The sequence below is a fragment of the Phyllobates terribilis genome, unplaced genomic scaffold (genome assembly GCF_046119375.1).
Source record: "Phyllobates terribilis strain yellow unplaced genomic scaffold, ASM4611937v1 Scaffold_1__5_contigs__length_1240528914, whole genome shotgun sequence".
In the NCBI taxonomy this organism is placed as follows: Eukaryota; Metazoa; Chordata; class Amphibia; order Anura; family Dendrobatidae; genus Phyllobates; species Phyllobates terribilis.
Genome location: NW_027362761.1, coordinates 1,030,390,431 through 1,030,416,519, shown reverse-complemented (window position 1 = coordinate 1,030,416,519; position 26,089 = coordinate 1,030,390,431). Strand labels below are relative to the sequence as shown.

General features: G+C 46.0%; 1 protein-coding gene across 12 annotated transcripts in view; it reads left to right on the top strand.

Moving 5' to 3' along the window:
* The first annotated feature begins 2,349 nt into the window (after positions 1-2,349).
* The window catches only part of LOC141157366 (rap guanine nucleotide exchange factor 2), a 238,778-nt gene continuing 215,038 nt past the window's right edge, over positions 2,350-26,089 (top strand). For 8 of the 12 annotated variants that reach the window (XM_073644607.1, XM_073644521.1, XM_073644550.1 and 5 more), the window contains exon 1: positions 2,350-2,706. In XM_073644607.1, the coding sequence (XP_073500708.1) occupies positions 2,638-2,706 (69 nt within the window). In that variant the 5' untranslated portion in view covers positions 2,350-2,637. The remainder of the gene's footprint in view (positions 2,707-26,089) is intronic. The other 4 variants (XM_073644587.1, XM_073644597.1, XM_073644579.1 and 1 more) reach the window with 1 other exon arrangement.

The following is a 26,089-nucleotide window of genomic DNA, read 5'->3' as shown; positions in this document are numbered from 1 at the left end:
TTTCTGCTCCTCCTACCCCCATGGTTGTGTCTCTGCTCCTCCTGCCCCCATGGTTGTGTCTCTGCTTCTCCTGCCCCCCCATGGTTGTGTTTCTGCTCCTCCTGCTCCCATGGTTGTGTCTCTGCTCCTCCTGCCCCCCCCCCCATTGTTGTGTCTCTGCTTCTCCTGCCCCCCCCATGGTTGTGTTTCTGCTCCTCCTGCCCCCCCATTGTTGTGTCTCTGCTTCTCCTGCCCCCCCCCCCTTGGTTGTGTCTCTGCTCCTCCTGCTCCCCCCATGGTTGTGTCTCTGCTTCTCCTGCCCCCCCCTCCCATGGTTGTCTTTCTGCTCCTCCTGCTCCCCCCATGGTTGTGTCTCTGCTTCTCCTGCCCCCCCCTCCCATGGTTGTGTTTCTGCTCCTCCTGCTCCCCCCATGGTTGTGTCTCTGCTTCTCCTGCCCAACCCCGCCTCCCATGGTTGTGTTTCTGCTCCTCCTGCTCCCCCCATGGTTGTGTCTCTGCTTCTCCTGCCCCCCCCTCCCATGGTTGTCTTTCTGCTCCTCCTGCTCCCCCCCTGGTTGTGTCTCTGCTCCTCCTGCTCCCCCCATGGTTGTGTCTCTGCTTCTCCTGCCCAACCCTGCCTCCCATGGTTGTGTTTCTGCTCCTCCTGCTCCCCCCATGGTTGTGTCTCTGCTCCTCCTGCCCCCCCCCCATGGTTGTGTCTCTGCTCCTCCTGCCCCCCCATGGTTGTCTCTGCTTCTCCTGCCCCCCCATGGTTGTGTCTCTGCTCCTCCTGCCCCCCCCATGGTTGTGTTTCTGCTTCTCCTGTCCCCCCCATGGTTGTGTCTCTGCTCCTCCTGCTCCCCCCATGGTTGTGTCTCTGCTCCTCCTGCCCCCCCCCATGGTTGTGTTTCTGCTCCTCCTACCCCCATGGTTGTGTCTCTGCTCCTCCTGCCCCCATGGTTGTGTCTCTGCTCCTCCTGCCCCCCCATGGTTGTGTTTCTGCTCCTCCTGCTCCCATGGTTGTGTCTCTGCTCCTCCTGCCCCCCCCCATTGTTGTGTCTCTGCTTCTCCTGCCCCCCCCATGGTTGTGTTTCTGCTCCTCCTGCCCCCCCCCCATTGTTGTGTCTCTGCTCCTCCTGCCCCCCCCCATGGTTGTGTCTCTGCTCCTCCTGCTCCCCCCATGGTTGTGTCTCTGCTTCTCCTGCCCCCCCCTCCCATGGTTGTCTTTCTGCTCCTCCTGCTCCCCCCATGGTTGTGTCTCTGCTTCTCCTGCCCCCCCCTCCCATGGTTGTGTTTTTGCTCCTCCTGCTCCCCCCATGGTTGTCTCTGCTTCTCCTGCCCAGCCCCGCCTCCCGTGGTTGTGTTTCTGCTCCTCCTGCCCCCATGGTTGTGTCTCTGCTTCTCCTGCCCCCCCCTCCCAATGTTGTCTTTCTGCTCCTCCTGCTCCCCCCATGGTTGTGTCTCTGCTTGTCCTGCCCCCCCCTCCCATGGTTGTGTTTCTGCTCCTCCTGCTCCCATGGTTGTGTCTCTGCTCCTCCTGCCCCCCCCCCCCATTGTTGTGTCTCTGCTTCTCCTGCCCCCCCCATGGTTGTGTCTCTGCTCCTCCTACCCCCATGGTTGTGTCTCTGCTCCTCCTGCCCCCATGGTTGTGTCTCTGCTTCTCCTGCCCCCCCATGGTTGTGTTTCTGCTCCTCCTGCTCCCATGGTTGTGTCTCTGCTCCTCCTGCCCCCCCCCATTGTTGTGTCTCTGCTTCTCCTGCCCCCCCCCCATGGTTGTGTTTCTGCTCCTCCTGCCCCCCCCATTGTTGTGTCTCTGCTTCTCCTGCCCCCCCCCCCATGGTTGTGTCTCTGCTCCTCCTGCTCCCCCCATGGTTGTGTCTCTGCTTCTCCTGCCCCCCCCCCCTCCCATGGTTGTGTTTTTGCTCCTCCTGCTCCCCCCATGGTTGTGTCTCTGCTTGTCCTGCCCCCCCCATGGTTGTGTTTCTGCTCCTCCTGCTCCCCCCATGGTTGTCTCTGCTTCTCCTGCCCAGCCCCATGGTTGTGTCTCTGCTTCTCCTGCCCCCCATGGTTGTGTCTCTGCTCCCAGGTGCTTGCTGCCACAGAATGGAGACATTGCAGAGTATTTTGTCCTCCTATGGCATTACAGTGGTCTCCTGTACAGACACAATTGGTAACGGTCTCCAGCCTGATACCTGTCACCTGGGGCGGCACAGTGTAATGACAGACAGGGGCGCACACGAGACTGGCACTGCCGCCCTGCCCCGCCTGTCTGCTGTGCCACAAAAACACTGGGCAGCGCCGCGGAGACGCGCTAGGTGGCAGTAAGGAGCTACAAGGAGCCGAGTAAGGAGGACAGGAAGGGGCAGGACGAGGAGGGCTCCCATCTGACTTCCACACCCTCTTCCTGCCCTGTGTGATGCTCCTGAGTGCCCCTCTCACCATGGCTGCAGTGCTGAGCCCCCTGTGTGTGCCTGTGGGGGGCATGTGCCGGCCCCGCTGTGTGTGAGCCGCTCTCACAACTCTCGGATTAGTTTCGGTCTCTTCTCTCGGCGGCCGCTTCTTAGTTGGATTTGCCTCTTGTGCGGACAGGACGGAGCCGCCGCCGGGGCTCTCACCCCAGGAGCCGAGCGCTGACCGGAGCCGGGACCGGAGCACAACATGGCGTCCTATGTGGATAACAGCTTCAGACAAGCGGTGATGAAGCCCCCGGCTGACAGGAGCGCCCAGGTACGTCCTGCCGGTGCGCTGCCCCCTGTGCTGTGCCATACTGTGCCCCCTGGTGCTATGCTGGGCACACTGGGCAACTTACTGACAACTTTATCGCCCTCCCTCCAGGCAGGTGTGGGCACCGCGGCTCTGACCCTCAGGGGGCGCTCTCGTTAGTGCCAGACGTGTCAGGATATCCCTGCATACATGTGGATGGGACCCATGATTGGCACAGACATCGGCATGTACCCAGAATGTGGCATGTTGTATCTGTGTGATGCCACATCTACGCTGGCACAGAAAATGGCCTTATTGGCCCATAACCTAACCCTGCGCTCTGTGAGGTACCATGTATGCCACATCCACACTGGCATATACTGGGCTCCAGAGTATGGCATTAGTAGCCCACACACAGTGCATCAGTTACACATCTGCCAGACATGCCGCATTGATACTTGGGCACCCATCACTGGCACATGTGGTGGTCCCGGGGTCCTGCTTGGTTCCTATGTTATATTTGGGTATAGCTTGGTAGGAGGACCCCAGACGCCTACCACAACCCCTATACAGTTACTGCCGTCACCTTATGCCACCTCTCCTACCATACAACAAGGATGGTGTTAGTGGCGACGGCATGTTAGACCCACTGACATGGCACATGTGACATTAGTGACCACCACACCCCTTCCCATCATTGGCATCGCTGCCCCTTGATGAAAACACAGTAGCATTGTGTTAAGTTTGGCAATCTGCCCTGACTTCACCCACATACTTCTTGATTAATGTGCCCGAGGTGATGGGCATCAGCAATGCTGTGAATGCCATGAAGACTTGTAAGGAGGCGTCTCACATTCGCCAACAACAAGTCATTGTCAGCCATCTCCTCTGTAACAACATCGCACCCATTCCTGATAGACAGGTCGGCAATGTTTGATGTCACTCAGCGCCAGTGTGGGCACCACAGTACAATGCCCCACTGTGTGTGGGCAGGAATCATCACAGACCAGGGTGGCATTATTTACTTTGCCTCTGTATGGGTTGGCTCGGCTCTAGCTGCTGCCGTGTAGCTTACTGCTGTACATGGCATTATTGTCACTAGGCCCCCGGAGTGCCATGCCATGCCCACTCTGTGCTGTGACAACTGAACTTTAGCTGAACGCTCGTCTCAGGGCTTTTTCTGCCGCTTTTGCATTAATCCACAATTTGTCACACCCATTTTGGATACAAAAAGATCTGTATTTCTTCACCTAAGGGCCTGTCTGCCAATTACACGTCCTCCACCGTGCGGAAACCTCATTACACGCCACTTAACCTGCTGTATCCCAGGATGCGGAGGCATGAATCGAGCAGGTACTCCTTCTAGCGGGGCCATCTGTGACCCCCCCCACCGCCATACAGGGGGTACATGGTCCTATAATGTGGTACCACATCTGTACTTAGAGGGCACTTATTTCACTATGGAGACAAGTCTGACACAAAGGCACAAGGAGGCGCCGGACATGAGCGATCCTAGGGTTGATTACAGTAGTGTCCATACAAAGTATCGGCTGTGCAGCGAGCCCCTAAATTGTTCATCTGCCGTTTTATGATGGCCTTCTAGTCTAGGCACCTTACTTCTTTGGGAAGTATGTTCTTAAAGTGTTGAATGACGGCATCACAGGACTGTTTCCCTGTAGACTCATGTGATCCATGATGACATAAATCCCTTTGTGTGCCCCTGTAGACATTTGGTGGCTCACAGATATAGTATGCGCCCAAAGCATCTTGGCATTTTAGTACCTCACTTGTATCCATACTGCGACCACGTGCAGGTTTCACACATTGCGCCTTTATGTGGGTAATACAGTACCAGCTGAGTGGATGAGATGCCAACCAATCTCACCTACGCATATACGCCCCGATTCATCAAAGCAATTTTGCCTGAATTCTGCTAAAATTGCTTTGAAAAGTCGCAAAATTTGCTATTATTCACTCCAGTTTCTCCCTGCTCTGCCAAAATGAAGGAGCTGAGACGGGAGCATCGGCGGAGACTTGACATCCCAACTCCTCTAACCCATGACTAGCTGTGGTCTTCCTTACGCCAATTGGCACTGGAGTAAGCTATCTGGTGTGGCAGATGGAGGCGCTCACCACTTTAACATCGGTGAGACAATCGTCGATCTTGATGGATCGGGGCCATAGGATATGTGCACATGATGCCTTTTTTTCCAGCTGTAGAGCCGCCAGGTTTTTCCATGGAAGCCTCTTCAGGAGTGCTGGTGGTCTTTCTGGAAGCGACTTCTTGGATGGTTTTGCTTTGCTTTTTTGTGACTGACGTCTTTTCTTTGTGGTTTCCAATATAGTGGCGAGCGGCTAACTAGTAGAGGCCGCCCGAAGAATGAACATGTTACTACTTATAACTTCTTCAGGGTTTCCGAACCAATAAAAGACCGAACATGTGCAGCGCAATGAAAACGCTCACAAGAATGAACATCTCTATTTCTCTGTCAGAACGACTTGCTGTGCCCATGTTCAGGCTTTTGAACGTCTTTTAACCACTTCAGCTTTGTAAAAAGACAAGCGGTTATAAGCAGTGATCTGTCCCTCCTTCTGGCGTATTCCGCTCTGAAGACCTTCTGTACTTTACAATATAAGATGCCCGGACACATATTGGAGCGTTTTTCCATTGCTTTTACTTTAAGAAAACAAAATAAAAAAATAAAAACCTGCTATTGGTCTCTTCATTATTTAATGAAATGAGAAAAAAAATCACAGTAAAAAAGATGACACAAAAATCATAAGAAAACCCTACAAAACACCGCCGGTGGCCAAAACCGTCCAAAAAATGCTCAGGAGATGACACACAAGACGCTTCTATCTTCTCCATTATTGTAGAGGGATTGTGGACATTCATCTCTATACACTTGTCATATGCGACCAGAGATGGCCAGAATACCATACACATGAGAGGTGGTCCTGGGCTGAGATATTGAGACCTCATTCTTAGGCCGGGGTACCACTAGCTTATGGCATCGGATGTGATATGCTGATGACACTCGGCTCCTGCTCTGCTGCGAGCGGGAGCCTAGTGTCAGTGCTCCGTGCTCCGTGCTCCGATCCTCTCGCACAGAGAGAATTGCAGCACAGCAATTTCAAAAATGACCATTTTTTTGTTTTTTATTACAATGAAAAGGTTGAAAACTCTGCTGTGCATAATAATTTGGAACATGCATTTTGAGTGCAGTTTGAGTTTTTTATTTTTTTAAAAATACACTGTTATCATAGGCAGTTTGTACAAAAACCTTTCAATTGTACTCTAATAGTTATTTGACTGGAAAATTACAATGACTGCAATTCATATAGGTAATTTGGGAAAAATCTGAGAAAATATTATTTGCATAATAATTTGGAACAGTGTACAAGAGAGCTAAGCAGGAATACATGAGAATGGCCACTGCACAGTGTATGGCGCTGTGGTGCTCTGGGATCCTGTGACAACAGGTGTCAGCTGATCAGTGGTGTCTAGATTACTTATAAGTCATCGTTCTCGACGTCGCATGGTCCTTGCACTCCCGAGAACAATGGCAGCTTGTGTGCACTGAGCGATATATTCCAGATGACTCTGCACATCCCCGGCGATTAAATTGGACGAATGCAATCCGATAAAAATCGGATGGCATTCGGACCAATTTAATCCTATTATAGTGTGCTCAGTGGCGTTTTTTTTTTTCCAGCTCCGATTGGATTGCGATCAGGCTGGAAAAAAAAAAAAAATCACAGCATGCTGCGATTGCATGCTGGATTTAGATCACATGCACCCATATAAGCCTATGCGAGCGTGTGAAACATCGCACTGCACTCAGATATCACCCGAGTGCAGTGCGATTCCCGCCAACGCCAGCAACAGAGGAGATGGAGAAATTACTTTATCTGTCCCCTGGAATCATGGGGAGAGAGATTGTCGGCCCTTTTAGGATCCCTGAAGGGATAAAGATGAACTCCATAATGTATGTTGAGTTTCTCAAACAGCACTTCCTTCCATGGTTCAAGAAGAAGAACCGTGCATTCCGCAGCAAGATCATTTTCATGCATGATAATGCCCCGTCTCATGCTACACATAACACATCTGCATATCTGGCTGCTATGGGCATAAAAGGGTACAAACTTATGGTGTGGCCCCCATGCTCCCCTGACCTCAACCCCATTGAGAACCTCTGGAGCATCATCAAAAGGAGTGTCTATGATGGCGGGAGGCAGTTCACATCTAAGCAACAGCTCTGGGAGGGTATTCTGTCCTCATGCATAACAATTAAAGCAGAAACCATCCAAAACCTGACAAATTCAATGGACGAGAGAGTTCAGAAGCTCCTTTTGAGCAAGGGGTCCTATGTGCAAATGTAACATCACCTAGAATAAAGTTTTGAGTTGAAAACTGTTTGATTTCAGTTTCTAATAACCTGCTAATGCTTATAATTTCAAAAATGACCATTTTTTTGTTCTTTATTAAAATGAAAAGGTTGAAAACTCTGTTGTGCATAATAATTTGGAACATGCATTTTGAGTGCAGTTTGAGTTTTTTATTTTTTTAAAAATATACTGTTATCATAGGCAGTTTGTACAAAAACCTTTCAATTGTACTCTAATAGTTATTTGACTGGAAAATTACAATGACTGCAATTCATATAGGTAATTTGGGAAAATCTGAGAAAATATTATTTGCATAATAATTTGGAACACAGTGTATTTTGTGGACCTTAACATGGGAATTGTCCTGAGCCACTAAAACTAACTCCACAGCCAGTTTCCTTTTCTCATGGCCACTCAATAATTGCCTTAAAGTCCAAGGAATATTGTCTACCTGTCATATTTTTAAAGGGGTTATCTAGTGACTAGGAATACAGCAGACCCATAGTTATGCCCCTTGTCAATAATCAATAGCGCTATTTATCTAGATCTTATACGTATGATTTGCTGTACATTCTTTCGTTTCATAAAATATAGTTTAAGGCAGTGTCTGTATTGGGTGTGCCTGACACGCAGGCTCTGGATATGTTCGCCGGTGGCTTTGTGCGGGCGCCTGACGTGTGCTGCCGGCGGCTTTGTGCGGGCGCCTGACGTGTGCTGCCGGCGGCTTTGTGCGGGCGCCTGACTTATGCAGCCGGCGGCTTTGTGCGGGCGCCTGACGTGTGCAGCCTGCGGCTTTGTGCGGGCGCCTGACGTGTGCAGCCGACGGCCTTGTGCGGGCGCCTGACGTGTGCAGCCAGCGGCTTTGTGCGGGCGCCTGACGTGTGCAGCCAGCGGCTTTGTGCGGGCGCCTGACGTGTGCAGCCGGCGGCTTTGTGCGGGCGCCTGACGTGTGCAGCCGGTGGATACATTTGCCTGTCTTGCAGGAAGTCAGTCACTGCTGAACACAAAGAGCACGAGCGTGTGGGCATAGACCTGTCCGGAAATGATTCAGTTCTCTTACCATAACAAACGGTGGAAATTTCCTCATTGTTTCCTTGCTGGTTATGCCAGACAGCACCTGCATGAACATTACTAATGTGAACTTCTGCAAACATGCACCCATTGTGCGGTGCTAAACGGGTCTCTAGATGGGATCACTAATCAATAACATGACTCCTCGTCTCACTGAGCCCTGACCTCCACTCCTTGCACTGGAATAAGAGTGGATTCTGCACTAAGACCATACCCCAAGGGGCAGTCACCCATGCTATGTACTGTCTTCTGTGCTCATTGAGTGTTTTTTATGATTCTGCAGAATTCAGTAGCCAGCATGATATTTTTCAGTAGCCAGGGACTAGAATGGACTTTCTCCTAATGAATGACTTTGCCTTCAGCACATCAAGGGTAATTTTTCTGCCATAAACGTATATTCTGGGCTGAGAAGGGTGCCTCGACCCTCTTGCCTGCCGATTAATCCACCTATAAGCTATGGATTCCTTATTAGAGTCTATATAGAGCGCTTTTTCCTGTTTCTTTGTTTTGTTAAGCGTGGCCTGTAGCCCTAATCCTCCCGGGAAGGGAAACGCTTACTTGCCAGTAATTCTTTCAGCGATGGTGCTCTTGCTTGAGTTCAGCTGAAGGAAAAGTACTGGATGTGGGGATGAAAAAAAAGGACAAAGCCACCTTTCATTCATTTATTCTGGTGCATTTAGCCAAGTTCATTTGTAAAATACTTTGTTTTCTCACAGCCAGGATGGATGTGTATGATACTAATATGATGCTGAACACTGGACATGTTCTGTATTTTCTAGATATATGGATGGCATCTTTTCTGACCGTTCATGAATGGATGAGGTGTTGGTACAGAGAATATTATGTATGTATATGCTCTGGATCAGATATCAGAGCATGTGTCCTCACTATATGAAGACGTAGTATCAGCATGCGACGTGTTATGTGGAAACATTCTGTATGTTCTAGATATATGGATGGCACTTTCCTGACAGGTCATGAATGGACGAGGTGTTGGTACACAGAATACTATGTATGTATATGCTCTTGATCAGATATCAGAGCATGTGTCTGTAGTATCCGAAGATGGTTTATCTGCAGGCGATGTGTTATATGGTGTAAGTGAAATAATAAAAACCCAGAAAACCTCTTCTATACATGGTGGATGTGTCTGTGGTGTTCTGTAGCTCTGAACTCGTTGTCACTGTGTGCATTGTCCACAATCCTCCATTTCCACAAGCGATATATTGCATGTGACTGTAATCCTGTTAATCTCCATATGTAAACCTCTTAGTGCCCAGTGTAGCCAGAGATTGGACACTCTTTTTAGAACGGCACCTTTTCCTGAACTGTGTGAAGTAGAGCAGTTGGCTTGTTGTAAGTTGTAGGCCGTCAGCTTTATTGTCACATGGCTTTTATTACCGGGCTGGTGTGAGCGCTCAGGAATATGGAGCGTTAGTCATTCTCACAATGCATCACCACAGATTATGTATCCATGTTGTATCAATGATCAGTAAGAAAGTTACTGTAGTTTTGTGTGTTAATGATAGTTTGCACACTAAAGAATATGTTGCAGTAAATTCCCATTCTTATTAAGGACTTTGTTCTTGATAGTGCAGGAGTTTATTCATCAGTGAAAGCAAGATGACAGGTGTATACCTGACTTATTGGCATTTTTGAGTTTGGGTATGCTGACAATTACCATAGTGCTCTGTAATTACCACTGCCACAATCTCAAGGGATCAGCCTCCCGCCCCCAGTAGCTGGCAGTGTGCACACATTTTAGAGATGGGATATTGGATGGTGCCATTCAAGTCAATTGGCTGCCGTGTAATACATGGCCATTGCAGGACTCTTTGTGTACATGTGTATGTGTGAATGAAATATATATATAATATACCAGACACTGCATCAGTACTGTTTTTTAACGTGTCTAAACTCGGATGTGTGAATGAGCGACGTAAGTATTTACATCAGCAGGAAGATCAAGTGGGCTCAGCAGGAAAATGGCTGGATTTCCTGAGTGCAGATGATTGGCTTACTTTACTGCTGGCAATCTGTGCGCTATAAGACCAGCAGATTACGGTGTTCCTCGTACACCACGCGTGCGGCTGTGCTAGACAGGGCCTGCATAGGTGGGTCTTCACCTTGTTTCCTAGTACACAGTTGGCATGTGTACATGACATGTTCTTGCTACTTTGATGTGAAGACCAATACACCGTAAAGAGAGACCGAGCATACCATGTCTTAGAGCCACTGCAGTACCTACTGTAAAAAAGAAGAAACGCTACTCTGGGGGAATCTACGGGCCTAAATATGGTGAAGCTTTTTACAGCTTTGTGCAAATTTTCTCAGTACAAACCTAAAATGTTATTTTTTTCCCCTTTTAGATTCTTTTTTTTATTTGTTGTGGCTGTAGAAATAATAAAATGATATTGCTTAGCCTCCTGTGTTACCGCGTTGCTACTCTGCCGCTGCTCCAATGATTGTGTTGGTACAGGCTTCAACGGTGACTACACTTCAGCAGCGCTGCAGCCAATCAATGAGCTCAGTAGGTTGTGCTTGCTACAGCGGCAGAGTCGATGAGCTCAGTGATTGGTTGCCGCCTGTACACAATCAGTATTGTGACAAATTTGACCAGTACACCCATTTAAGAAAGGACGCTTCTTGCCCGCATGGAATCTGTCAGCAAGATCTGCGCGATTTGGTAAAATCTGCCAGTGTATTGTCGAAAGCTGCTGATTGGTTACCTCTTGCCATATGAACATCGCCTGTGAGGCATTTGGGTTCTTACACAGGAATCCAACAAAATCCTCCTTTGTTTTCACCTGTTGTAGGAACGGTCCCGTGATCGCTCCCTCACCCAGCGATGTGGTGTATTCGGTCTAGTATCATAGATATACCGGTATGTAAACTACCAGGAAGTGACAAAGATGCGGTAACTTTTATTGTCAGGGTTTGTTAGTTTTTGTGTTGAGCTAAGCTTTTCATACTGGATTGTCAGGTTTCGCCTCTTGTTTCATGGGTACAGCAGCATCTGTATGACTGGCTTCCCATAGTAATCACATTTTCGGTGTAGATTCTGTTTTTAATTTGATTTTAATTAAGGGGGAAAAAGCAATCAGGTTATTTACATAGAACGCTGGCAAGTTATTGTCCCTACAGAGTTTCTCTCTACTTTGTCCTAATGAACATTGGACACTACTGCTACATACAAGAAGCCGGGGACTTATGGCGGAGTCGGGGGCTGCAGGATCAGACCATACAGGGTTTGAGTAAATTGGGAAGAAGTACTTTTTTTTTTTCCTCATCTTGTGCATATTCTAGCGTTTCTTTAGGTTTCTCTAATATATACCTTCAGCTGAGATGTAGAGCTCTGATAGTCTTAGTAAGATCTCCCAGTACAGTCATTGTTTCCTGAGCCACCCAGCGCTCCGCTGATACTGCCAGTCATCTATGCTACTGACTAAGGCAATGTTCACACTTTGCGTTTTTGCTGAATTTTTTTTGTTGCTTTCTTTTAAGCAAATTAAAAGCTGCTTTTTACAGTACAAGCAAAAGCTATGAGATTTCAGACATCTCATGTACGTACACACATTGTTTTTTTTTTTCCTGACTGAATTGGAAAACCGCATTTTTGAAAATGCAACATGTCACTTCTTTCAGTGTTTTGCAGCTTTTTTTTCAGCCATAGAAAGCAATAAGTAAAAACAAAAACACAGGTATCAGATTTTTCTGCGTTTTGGTGCAGAAAACTAAGGAACAACAGGCTCTAAACTGGATCAGCATGAAAAACGCAGCAAAAAAAACAGCAAAACCTGTTTTTTTTTTTTTTTTTTAAAGTAGCTTCTTTACTGCCAAGAGAGCAGGTGTTGCATACCGCAAAAATGCAACGTGTGAGCATAGCCTAAGGGCTCCTTCTGACGTCAGCTTTTTCTTGTATGTTAAAATCGGACCGAGGATCATCAAAGCCCGGTCAGTGGGTCAGTTTTTACCATCAGTTTGATCAGTTTTTTTCAATTAACAAAAAATGATGAAGGTTTCTTCAGCTTCTCCTATCAAGCAATCCGTGAAATCTGGGCAGTACACGGATGACAGCTGTGTTTCCTGCAAATTTTTCCAACGGACCCATAGACTTGCAGTGTCACGTTTTGAACCGACACTTGGAGCAATATTGGACATGTCTCTGATTTTTTTTTTTTTTTCCTAAGACCAAGTGGTCTGCACAAAAGTACAGTCATCTGAACTATCCACAGACTATCACAGGAACAAGAAAAACTGAATGAGCCCTAAGTTGTGTGGGTAGTGCCAATGTATTGGGATGAATACAGCGGGAAGAACGACGCTGGCAATACATGGATGTCATGGTGACAGGTGGAGGAGCCTTTGGCCTCTTCTGCACCTTGAGTTGTGTTGGATCCCGCTCTAGTAGCAGCCGTCCCCATCTTCTGTACTATAGGAGATCTTTCTCTGCCAGGGTTTCGGTTAAGTCTTCCTCTATCTGTACAATCTGTGTGCAGGCATGTGGAAATGGTTGTGAGGTAATGGCAGGATAATTATGTATTTATCTTTTATTCCATGCTCTGCGTGTAATGAGGGTGGAATACGGCCACTGGCTTCTTTATCTGATGCCTGCACGCGTTTCATGATGATTGCTGGTAGAAATGCTTTTCAGGAATATTGATATAGACTTCAGCGGACTCTCACAATGCAAGAATTTCTCCCCAATTATAGCTATTGTGAAGGGGTAATGTTGTCTCGGCTGGTGCTTCTTTTTACTGCCATAGGAAGCCTATTTGTAATGTCTACATGCAGGACAGGCACAGCGGACAGGTAATTTACTTTCTGCTGATATTGTGTTTTTATTTTTTATTAATTTGAAAGTTATTTCTGGAGTGAAGTCTCCTGTTTGCAGGGCTTCTCCTGTCCCACTGTATGGGGGCTGTCATTCCTCTTAATAGCTCGTTCAGATGAGCTTATTATATGGACGTTTCATGCCACACAGAAAGCACAGGCGCTCGTTATTACCAGTGTGTCAGTGCATGTAGAAGATTTTCCACACTGACCAGTGGTCTACAAGGGAAAAACTTCTCAAACTTCTCTTCTTTGGCCTCATATACAGACCAGTCAAGTGTATATAAATAGAGGACGAGCACACAGAGCCAGTCCCATCCTCGATCTACAGGCGTGACTGTCCCTGCTTTTAGTCTGGATGTTTGAGCCTCACTTACCCATTGCATAGTCTTAGGATGAATGCAGTTCCCAGTATGGTGGAATTTCAGTTCAGGTTAGACTCCCTGTCGGCTCGGTCTGTTTGGCAGGTGCTATGGCTCCTGTACCAAGGCTTGTTATAGTTTCATTCTGTTACTGTTCGCTATTTTATTTAAGGATCTGGTCTGCACTCCGGGTGGATGGTGGTGGGAAGGCCTTCAAGACAATAATGTAAGAAAGACCTCGGCATTTCTAAGTTGCAATAAAGAAAATGTTATTGATCTGTCAGCGTGTCATGTACAGGGAGACCACACTTCACATGATGGCCAATGTTCCCGTCCTCCTGGACCTTGATCACCGCCTGTTGGCATCAGTGTGGTGGACGCTCAGTGGAGATGCCCACTCAAGTGTGTACTGCCGTCCTCTCCACTGACATGCGGACTGATCGATAACCTCTTCTTTACTGCTTAGGAGTGCCATGGTCTTTTATACATTGTTTATTCCTAGTCTGCGGGTTTTACTATTATGGTTTTCATGTGATACACAGTGGTAAGAAGAATTTATATCTATTTGTCCCAAATAACATTCCTAGCTTAGAAAATAAAATTTGAAGAACTCCTGTGTTGTATATGAATTCATGGTGATGTGTCCACTGTTCTTATCGCGACCTCCCAAGTGTTCAGCAGAATTCTCTCATACAGCCCTTGTTACCTTGATTGACGTGGATGACAAGCTGAATAACCCCACCCCCACCACTGATTGGCAGCTTTCTGCCTATGCACAGTGTACACCACACGTTGTCAATTAGTGGTGGGAGTAGGGTTATACAGAGCTCAGCATTCAGAGAACTGGCAGATCTGCAGCAGAGAAATCTGTGATTTATATTAAAGTGACAGCAAGCAGCCCAGTAAGTGTCATATTGCTGGAATCAGGGTCTCAGCCCCTACATCATGCTGCTTTCAGATAAGCAAAAACCTAGTGACAGATTCCTTTTAAAGTAAAATAAACGGCTGCTTATGGAAATGTGCTCCTGAAGAAGGGTGTAACATCTTATCTGGTACCTAAAGAGGTCACCGCACTATTGTGGAGGTCCCGATGGCTGAACCCATACTACTTTTTATGTTCCTAGTACATTATTGGGCTGTTTGCAGGTGCCTGTTATACATGTGGGAGTCCTGCTTAATATATAGTGTTGGGGATGTTTTCTGTAACTAATGAGGCAGTTTTTCCATAGTTATTAGTATTCCGGGTTCTATCTCTCTTATCAGAAGACTCAACACTTCATGTCTATGTGACTTATGGATTTCATTGTAGGATATTCTCCCTGACTCGCCTGTTGTGAGATGCTATGGAGAAATCATGGTGAACGGTCATACGGTTGTGTCGCCCCCGTTGCTGATTGTCATGTTTGGTGGGATGAATGTGTAGCATGGAGCCATATTCTTACTGTAAATGTGATAAACCACAAAGGAAGCTGACGGACCCTATTAGAGCTCATTGGGGTCTGTCCGGAGCCGTTTGTGTACATTGTCTTCATCGATTGCATTTTTCTGTCCTGTGACTAAACAGAGCAGCAGAATTGACAACGCAGGTGTGAACTCGGTCCAATATCCTCATGTCTTGTTTTGAAGAATTATATCAAAGCTTTCATAATCCTGAACTTGAATCCAAGTGGACGATGCTCATAGGTTACAATGTTTTTTAACTAAACATGATGTTTTTTTTGCCGCACTCCTTCTGTTTGCAGAAAGCTTTCTTGGATAGGGGACCGGGCAGGGTTCATTACTCTCCATGTCGTTTTGGTCCGTCTGCACCTCTTGAGGGGGCATCTGGAAACATCTGCCGCAGCACATGTAGAGGTATTGCTTCAGAGCACGTTCCCTGTGTATGGCCAGAAATGGGGGAGAAGTAGTGTGTGCAATGCACTTTGGCTTTTCATTAGCTACTTGGTAACAAACAATGGTGAAATTTACAGAAATGGTGTAAAGTGCGGAGACGGGAGAGCGCTGGTGAGATGGATGAAGCGAATGTGTAATGGTTGTAGACGGTACCTTGGTGTTCTTCATCAATTAGACTTTATACATTTCCCTGTTTTCTTTCAGCATCTTCACACATACAGTAATATACCAAAAATAAAACAGATCTATTCAGATGCTTCTCTTGGACAGACGGTGCTAAAATCATGTCTTTTTGGCCTTCATAAGAAATAAGCTGTACCTTATGTAGACACATAATATGAAGTGGTGCAGAGAGGAGTAGCTGCCGTGTAGCAATATAACATACAGTGAGATCATGTTATGGCAGTAGTGATAGGAACGCTCCCAGAGGGTTTGCTGTCGCATGACGAAACTTGCTCTATAATTGCTCTGGGTATTTTGTCAGGTTGCTCGGGTCTCTGGCGTCCACCATCATCCTGTGACGGCTGCTCTTAGTCCCACTTCACTGATTAGAATTGAACCATTTTTATGGTCTTCCCTTGGGACCTCGTCCTTACTGTGATCATAAAACTGCACCTCTTAATAGATTAGCTCTGGGGTCGCTGGGCTTTACACCGGGCATATGTATCCGCAATGTGTCCATCCATGCTATACCTAGACATGGGCCAGGAGGTTCTGCGGCACAAGTCTCAGGCTGGGCGCAGGGACCCTTGCATATAATTCTGAGCAGAATTCTTCCTTATTGTATTAAGCACTCTGTAAACTTATACAGGGATTTCTCACATTCACTTGGCTGTGTATGGCACAGGGCCGCAGCGCCAACCTGTATTGTGATATGCCCGCTATTTAATCAGAGGAATGTGTGCCTGAGAAGTGTTACAAGGTGCATTCATTGTAGGCTTTCTTCTTCACATTGTACTTATGTGAAGGGAATCTTGGAGCTGTGCCATTTGTACTGAGTTGAAGGACGAAGTACACTTGGCGGTTTATTATTACTGATCCGAGCTGGTATATATTTAACACATTTCTTGTTTTAAAATGCGTGAAAGGTAATCTTTATTCACCACATATACAAAGGCATGGTAATATGTAATTGTTAGTTGCCCATCGGTGCCTTGTAGACTTTCTTTCATTTAGATTTCTTCGGTCAACAGAAACTGGTGGTTCACCCAATAAATGTACGTCATATATGTAGATGTGGGCATGTGTTGAGTTTCTGCCACTCGTTGTGGTATTATGATGTAATGTTACCCAGTATACCCACAGCATTATGGTAAGAGGAGCTCATGATGCCAGTCGCACGCATTGGATGGGAGTTAATTTGTTTCGATCTTTAAGCTTTGGAGACCTCTGTATTTCAACAAAGATGTGGTACCCCATAATATTAGCAGCTCTGTGTCGGACTTATCAGTGTTCTTTTTGAACATTGTTTAAGCGAAAAATTTGGTTATAATTGCTGAACTATAGTAGAACTCATTCCGCTCAGGTCCAAAAACCAGGAGGTGTCAGATGTATCCACTAGAAGCTTTCTAAAGTCCAAACATCAGACCGTGGTCCCACAAAAGCCAAATGAACTAATCACAGTCCTTTTAGAATTTAGTTGTCCACCTTAACCCTCATAATACCTGCTAACATTCCTTATTCAGTGCAAGTGAACTGGATGTTTTATACTTTTTCACATGCTTTAGGGAAAACATTTTGCGCATTTTTCTGAGTGGCAGGAAACAAAATATTCTGTGAGACCAACGGGCAGAAAGAGCTGCAGATTCTCCCCACTGATTGTCAGTTGTGTTTAACCTTCTGCTGATCCAAGGCTCATCCTCTACAGAAATCTGAGTATTGGCATTGGATTTTGCTACATTTCCGCTTGTAAAATCCACGTTGGAGTTGCCTTAGACAAATCCTAGATGTGTGAACATACCCTGAGGTATCGTATACTGAAGCGTCATACCTGCTGATGTAACTGGACATGTTCTGCCGATATCATGTTACCTCTGAACTTTCTTCTTTCCTTCCGTAGATCCGTAATACCTGACCAGTAGAACCTGTCCCTGGTAATATTTTCACTGGGATTTCAGTGTCGCATACCATTGAGGAGCACACTTCATGACCACTTTGTCTCCTGAAAGCAATATCTTGTCTGGAAAGTGTGATGAGCGTAGGTGGATCTCATTACTGGTGTGACTACAGGGAAGCTTTCCTGCTGGCCGGGGATTTTCCTGTCCATCACGGCCAGTATTGATGTCTGTATTATAGGTCTTCTGAGCATGAGTTGTCATAATGAACTTCAGGATGGATTCAATTAGAGGTGATCTCCAAGGAACCAGGAGGAGATCCTCAAAGCCCAACAAGACATACAGTTCATTGGAAGGATCACAAATTCTGGTCATAGAAACCTTATTCTCCTATTAGGTTTGATTCATGAGATAAAATATTTTGTATATTTAGGAATCTCTTTAAATATCCATCCCCTAAAATTTTGTATTACCTGGTGACCACCTCTCCCGAAGCTGCAGTTGCAACCTTATTGTACGTGTGCCAGACTGTGATCTAAGAAGTTTGGAACATTTCCCCCTTTCCTCCAGTTTATTGGAGGAGGACTAGGCTGTTCTTTTCCCAGGAGATGTGACTTTCATGTTTTCCATTGCTTCAGGCCTTGTGGTTGTGTATTGGTTCTCCATGACTGGCACATGCCTTCCTATGTGGCTGATTTTCTTAGCCGAGCAGCAGGATGTTCTCAGGTGAAGGTTATCCACTTGGAACCGGGCTGACATTTTTCCATAATTGGGAAGGGGGGGTGGAAGCAGCTGCCAATGGAACAGACTTGTTTCTGGAGCAATAAAATGCTTGCTCAGTCTTTTAGCGTGCCGACGGTGTGCATTTTGGAAAGGCAGCTTGATTTCTCATATGCATAGATTTCATCTTCTGTACAGACAATCCTCAGCTCCTGTCACGTATGGATATTACCCAGAGGCCCAAACTCATTTACTCTGATGGCTTAATAAGTTCCCGGTACTTACAACTTCTTCTGAACTTGGCTCAATCTCTTCTTACAGGCAAAGCAATGCTTGAAAAATGTTAGGAAATTGTTACATAAAGAATATCCTAACTGTATAAAATAAAATTCACACATGCTACAGGGCTGCCATTGAGAAGTGTTGGGGAGTAACAGATTGTTTTTCCCTATATATTTTTTTTTCTTAATAATCTGGTTAACACACATAATTTTCATATTTCCATTGTGTACCCTGTAGATGGGAAGATTTGGCACTATTCCCAAAAATATAGAATTGTACTTATTAAATAACCCTTTTCTTCTAACGGAAAGTTTTCTATGAAAATTGGTTTTGAACGCTTATGCTCTGTGTTCCTCTAAAAGTGGAAAAAATGATACATTAATTCATTTTGAGGGCTTTCATGTTTTTTCTCTGAGTTGAATGTCCGGGATCTGTGCTGGCAAGGCCGATGCTCCGGAGTGGTGAAACATGTTTTCCTTCTTTTTTTTAATACTAGCATCTTTCATTTTTCCTGAAAAAAAAAAGTTGTAATATAAAGAGAGAGATACTTAAAGGAGTTTTTTTTAACCCCATGAAAATGTTGACAAGACACAATTCTCAAAAGTAAAAAGTGTAATACTCCCCTTGGCAATCCCCCTGCCGCTCCTGTCTGGGCTTCCTTAGTCCCCCTCCTGTCACTATTCTATTCTCCCTGATCGAGTGTTGATGTGGCAACAACGGTATATAATCGCTGGTTGTTATACGTGACCAAATGACTGACAGCAGTGGTGTCCACACATGGCCGCTACAGCTAATGATTGTCTGCAGTGCTCATGTGTCCACATGCCATGTCGTCACTAGAGATTGGTAAACGGAGTCCACCAGGAGGACAAGTGAAGCGTCAGCTTGGAGGGATGGCGGATTGTCAAGGGTAGTATTGTATACCATTGTAAACTGTTTCTAAAGACATTATTTCCCTGTTGCCTGTCTGTAAGAGGTTCAAGCAGGTGAGGCGGGGCATGTGTGTCCTTCAGCACTGAACATGTTAGGTGGGCACAGTTAAAAGAACACTGGGGGCCACCATTAGTAGTATGCAGCAGGTAGACTACTTTCCATTGGTTCCAATTTGATTGTCTGTTATAGAAGCCAGAGACTTGTTATATTATAATGGTGTGCGGTCCAGGAGTGGAGGATTTTTTAGACTAGCTGCAGGAAATGTTCTAGCCTAAAAGAACAGCCATTCTTTACCTGTACCATCCCCACCCTTCCAGCGCCGGTGGTCTTCTGGTCTTTGGAGTGATGACATATCTGACATCCATATGTCCACTTCACCCTATGTACTGTGTGTGATACGTGATTGAGGGGTCCCCCCTCCCCACCTTTTTCTATATCTGTTATGATCTTTAGGATTGCAGGTTGCGTTTTCCATTTGTTTTGCGTGCTGTGCTTTATTTTCTGGCCAGCAGCAGATGGTATATTTGTATATGGTATGCCCAGCTTTTCGCTGTTGTAGGAGAATTGTCCCATTGTTTGTGGCTTTCCTATGATAGAATCCCAGGGCTTGGTGCAGCCGGTGGTGCATGGTTTGTCCTTTGCTCACTTGTGTGGAATGCAGAACGCTTGTGCGCATTCCTTTCCTTGTTGTTCTCGGCTGTAACACATGATCGGGGGTGGACCTAAGTAAACATGGGTGTGCCAAGCATGCAGTGTTTGATGTCTCACTAACCACTCAGACATAAAAGGAAAAAATAATACAGCAAAGTGGCTTACTGCATGTTAAAACATTTCTGGGAACGACGGATTCTTTTATTCTTGGTTACTATGACTATTATTATGTATTGTTGTCTGAGCCGCAATTAATTTTTAACATTTAAAAAAAAACTGTTCAGAGTTGTACTTTTTGGTGATGTGCGACTCACTCCTTTTACATGGACCAATAAACTGCCCACAACAAGAGCCAATCAAAGGTATAGGAAGTCTTTCAACACTGGGTGGGGAGAAAGGGGTGTTATTTTTTTGCCTGTCTTGTACCTTGTGCCTTTTCTGCCTGAATAAAAGATGTGATCACTTTTTTCATTTGGGTTTACACTAGGCAGTGATTAGGAACAAATGTTAGAACGAATATTCGTTTGGACGATCATTGCCTATGTAAAAGACCTTTTTAATTAGGAAATCACATTTTTTTTGTCTAGGGAAATAAGTACTTTAAAAAATTGAAGTTGCTGTTACACTGACAGAAACCCATCCTAGAACGTTAATAGGTCAGGTGTCAGTGAGCATTTGCATTAGGTGGCTCCACTGCTGTGACCTCCAGATAATCTATATCATATACTATCAAGCTATCTCTAGGTCACAGCTAAAGGCCCCGTCACACTAAGCGACGCTGCAACGATCCCGACAACGATATGACCTGTCAGGGATCGTTGCTGCTTCGCTATGTGGTCGCTGGTGAGCTGTCAAACAGGCAGGCTCACCAACGATCAGGGGAGCAGCGACATCGTGGAAAGAATCTTTCCACGATGTCCTGCTCCTGGTTACCAGCCTGCTGAAGCAGGAGCAGGCTGGTAACTATGGTAAACATCGGGTTACTAGGGGTACACGCGCACTTAGTAACTCGTTGTTTATCATGGTTACCACTCTGCTACGGTGAGCGGGAGGTTACCGCTCACTTTAGCAGGCTCGTAACCATGATAAACAGCGGGTTACTAGGTGTGCGTGTGCCCCTAGTAACCCGATGTTTATCATGGTTACCAGCCTGATCGCTGCTCCCGCTGGTCACACACAGCGATGTGTGCTGACCAGCGGGAGGGCAACAACCAAAAAAAGGTCCAGGACATTCTGCAGCGATCAGCGACCTCACAGCAGAGGCCTGATCGCTGCAAAGTGTCATACATAGCGACATCGCTGGTGAGGTCACTGTTGCGTCACCAAAACCGTGACACAGCAGCGATCTCGCTATGTGAGACGGGGGCTTAAGTCTTTCCAGTTTTACAAAGACAAATTGGACAGCAGTGTGAGCAGCTTCTTCTTACCTTATCTAATACTGGTATATCCAGTATTAGATCAGATAGACCTGGTGGGCAGTAGTGTAAACAGCGTCTAATTATGTCAGCAAGCCTGTTATCTCCAGTATATGATCAGCAAGACAGGATGGATAGCAGTCTGAGTAGACTTTGTTTATCTCGGCACTTCTGTTATCTCCAGAATTATATCAGAAAGACAGGGTGGACAGCAATATGAGCACCCTCTTCTTGCCTCATTATACCTGGTGTATCCAGTATTCCATCAGAAAGGCAGGATGGACTGTGATCAATTTCTTCTTACCTCAACTCTAATGGTATTTCCAGTATTGATCATCAGCAAGATTGGGAGGACAGCAGTGTGAGCGGCATCTTCTCACCTCACCATACCTGGCATATCCAGTATTGGATCAGAAAGGCAGGGTGGACAGCAGTGGGAGCAGCCACTTCTTACCTCAGCACTTCCGCTAGGTCCAATATTAGATCAGACATGTTGGACAGCCGTGTTAGCGGACTCTTCTCACCGTAGCACCCCTGGTATCTCGAGTATTAGATTAGACAGACATGGTGGACAGCAGTGTAAGCAGCCTCTTCTAACACTACCCCTGGAATCTTTAGTATTAGATCAGATAAACAAGGTGAACAGCAGTGTGAGCAGCGTTTTCTCACCTCAGCACTCCTGGTATTTCCAGTTTTAGATCTGATAGACATGTTGGACTGCAGTATGTGCAGCTTCTTCTTACCTCAGCTCCCTGTAATTCAAGTTTGACTATCCAATGGCGGAACATCTTAGAATCCTAGAATGGTAGAGTTGGAAGGGACCTCCAGGGCCATCGTGACAAACCCCTGCTCAATTCGGGAATCACTAAACCTTCTCAGACAGATGTCTGTCCAGCCTCTGTTTGAAGACTTCCATTGAAAGAGAGCTCCCCTCCTATCCTGGCAGCCTGATAGGAATTCTATGATTCTACAACATTTTATACCTTTTCTGTTTGTTTTCTATATGGAAAATGCTGGCAGTATATGAGTACAGAGATTGCCATTACTCATATTGGTCCCTGCACCACTGAGGCTCACAACCTAAATGCCACTACCTGTTTTTATTAGAACATGGGAAGAAACATGAGTCCCCTAAAGAAATCCACATAAACTTGAGCACGTTATACTAACTTCATGCATGTGTTGCCCTTGATCAGATCTTACCCATGATCCCAGCTCTGGAGCGCACTAGTAGTGCTCTTTTTTATTTTAGTAACTTGCTCTTTCTCTTTTGAGCTGTTTTTTTTTCCTCTTTTGTCGTCCGCTGCTTTACAGCTGGCATCAGTGCCCGGAGCATCTAGTTCAAGTATCTGTAATACATTGCATAATTGATCTAAATCACAGTCTGTATGTAAGTGCATTGACTTCATTGTAGTATACATTATCTGCGGTCTTCCACATGGTTTCCTCTGGTAAAGTCTTTTGTTGGAGGGCGAGGTTACATTTCGGTGGTTCTTGGCTCCTGTGAATCGCGATGCTCCTTCCAAGGGAGGCAGAGAATAGTAAGTGGATGTGTGTCTGCGGGAACATATCCTGTTGACTATGTGGACACATCCTGTGGCTGGCCACTCCTGAAATAAAGCGTGTACATTGTGATCGCCGCTTGTCGGGAAGCCAGACTATCTGCATGGCTGATAAACAGGAAGAATATTTATAGGAACGGTTCACTTTTACCAATCGGTAACTTGCCTATTTCTACGTTGTCGCTTCCTCTTGTGCACCCGGAATGTGGAGAAGTATGTGTGCACTTCATGCTTCCCTTCTTGTAATGTATGCATGGCCTTCTTCATTCAGATCTGCTGAGCAGCTCTAATTGCTGATATCACATGGTAAAGCTATTCTAAGCATGTGGCATGGACTGTGTTTTTTCCTCCCATGCCAGGCATAGTTTAACACTAGACAGGCTCATGATGTGTCAGGGAAATGATAGCTCTGCGCTGTAAACAGGGTGAAGACTTGTGTGGGTGTTCTCTACAGCAGGAAACCAACTGAATCCTATAATTTGATGGAGCAGCTACAGGCAGTTTTGGGGTCGAGCTGGGATCTATGGCTTGTGCGTTCTCTATGGGTCATGAATATGTAAAGTATTTTATTTTTATCTGCTAGAAGATTTCCATGGCAATGCGGAATCTAATGCATACATTATATAAAAAATCTACACACCCTGCTAAAATGGCAGGTTTTTGTTATGTAAAAAAAAATCATCCCAACAAGAATCAGTACAGAACTTTTTCCACCCTTTAGGGTGTGTGCACACGACGTCTTTTTCAGGCGGATTCTGACAGTATGGAGCAAAACACTGTGCTGGAGTGTTCCTGAAGCGGTTTCACCTGGGAAAACTTGGTGACTGTGTCACCATCTAATGGACATGTTCAGACACCCTAATTGTCACCCATAATCTGTGCAAATCCATTGAGAAACATACTGAAATTATTTTGAGGAGTAAAATAAAAATAAAGCAACTAAAATACTTTGGCAGCATAAGTGTGAACACCGTCCTATGTACAGTATGTACAGTAGTAGTCTTTAAAATTAGCCAAGCCCACTTAAAGGGGTTGTCCAGTACTTTCTTAACCCCCCCCCCTCCAATGTATCCCCGCGGGGCCCCTAAGGGTTTTTGTAATTACCTTACGTTGCAGATACTGCCTGTGAGCGGCGCTATCACTGGCTGCTCACAGGCATCACGTGACCCCTGGCTGCAGCTGGTGCTGACATCCGCTGATGTCACGACAAGTGCTGGCAGCAGCCGGGGGTCTCTGTCTTCTGCGTTCCACGGTGGATGCCAGGCTGGGGGCGGGGTTACCCCCCGTGTCACACCCGGCATCCACCACGCGCTCTGCCTCTCCCCATTCATTGGGAAAGCGTGCGGTGGATGCTGGGTGTGACGTGGGGGGTTGGGTAACCCTGCCCACAACCCAGCAGCCACCGTGGGGACCCCAGCTCAGTCATGCCTCACTTGTCGTGACGTCAGCGCGGGGTCACGTGATGCCTGTGAGCGGCCACCGATAGCGCCGCTCACAGGCAGAAACAGCAACGTAAGGTATTTACAAAAATCCTTAGGGGCCCTGGGGGGATACATTGGGGGGGGGGGTAATATAAAGTACTGGACAACTTCTTTAAACTCATATTAAAGGAGGAAAAAGTTCTGAACTGACTTTTTAACAGAGGTTTATAGACATTGTATATACAATGTGTGTATAAATGTATGTTATAGAGATAGAAATATGCACCTCTATATAGAAGCCTGTATGTACTTGCTGCGCGCCTGCACCATAGCAAGTTTCAGCTCGTTTTGGATTCGGCCATAAAGCTAAATGAAAGTGTAACTTGGCTGTAGGGCCAATCAGCTCTCATTCACATTTATGGGGCACCATGGCTTTTAGCTCCATCTTGTGCTGTTCCTCTGTTCTTCCTCCAAAGTTATGAATAAAATGACAGCTGGTCGTGTTGATGATTGGAAGAAAAATTGCCTAAATGAAATCCTGATAAATCTACTTCTGTTCTACGCTGGAGTAACGAGTCTCTTGCCAATAATTTAATAAAAGGGTTTGTTAAAATGTATTTTATTACATGCATTTTAAGTATTGAGTTTGCAGCTGTAAATCCTTATGCTGTAAGCGCCCCCTAGTGGTGGATGTAGACAGCTGGCATTTTATCACTTAGCTCTGGTTGTGGGATCTGTCACCAGGTCAGAAGTGCCCAGTTTTTGCTTTTATTTAATTCCTTATGCTCCCCTGCGTGTATATATATATATATATGTTTTGATCTCCATACGGTTCCAGAGATATGGGCCTTTTTACTTAGTGATCACGTTTATGGTGTTTACAAGGGAGTGTTCCTCACAGGAGTCTCTTACTTGTTACTGTGAACCACACCACCATTGTAAGGCTGAGTTCACACGATGCGTTTTTAATGCGTTTCCGCGGCGTTTTTGCAGCTGCGGAAAAGCATTAAAAACGCATGGTAGAAGGGCAGCAATGTTCCCCAATTGAAATCCGCATGTGCTGTGCCCATGATGCGGATTTTTCCGCAGCGTAAACGCTGCGCTCAAAAATCCACAGCATGTCAATTAATTTTGCGTAAACGCGGCGTTTTCGCCGCCATTGACTTGCATTAGAATGCACCAATTTCGCAAGACTGCATCTGTACTTGCGTTATTGGCGCGTTCTAATGTGCGGATGGTACCCGGGTGTGCATCATTTCTGCATCTCCCTGGCAGAAAAAACGCATGCGGATTGTACATGCGTTTTTCCTGCGGAATACATGCGGATTCACATGTGCTTTCCAGGCGATTTTAGCATCACTTGGAAAGTGCTTGACAACTAGGTCACACTATATAAATCCATGCAACCGGCATGGATTTATATAGTGTGACCAAGTAAGAATGTTTAAAAATAAAAAAATAAAGCTATACTTACCCTCCGATGGCCCGGCGTGTGCTGCCGCGTTCGTTCCTGGCTTGTTCCTGGCTGCCGGGATATCGCGAGACACTGCGCTGAAGGGCCTGCGGTCACATGACTGTGACGTCACCGAAGGTCCTTCAGTCTTGCACGCGAGCAGAGGGAAGAGACCGGGGGCCGTCAGAAGGTGAATATATCTTTTATTTTTTATTTTATTCTTTTTTTACAGCTTTTTTTAATGGTACCTGGGTGTGGATGAGACTCTCCTCTCCTCCACACCCGGGTACCATCCGCACATTAGAACGCGCCAATAACGCAAGTACAGATGCAGTCTTGCGGAATTGGCGCGTTCTAATGCAAGTCAA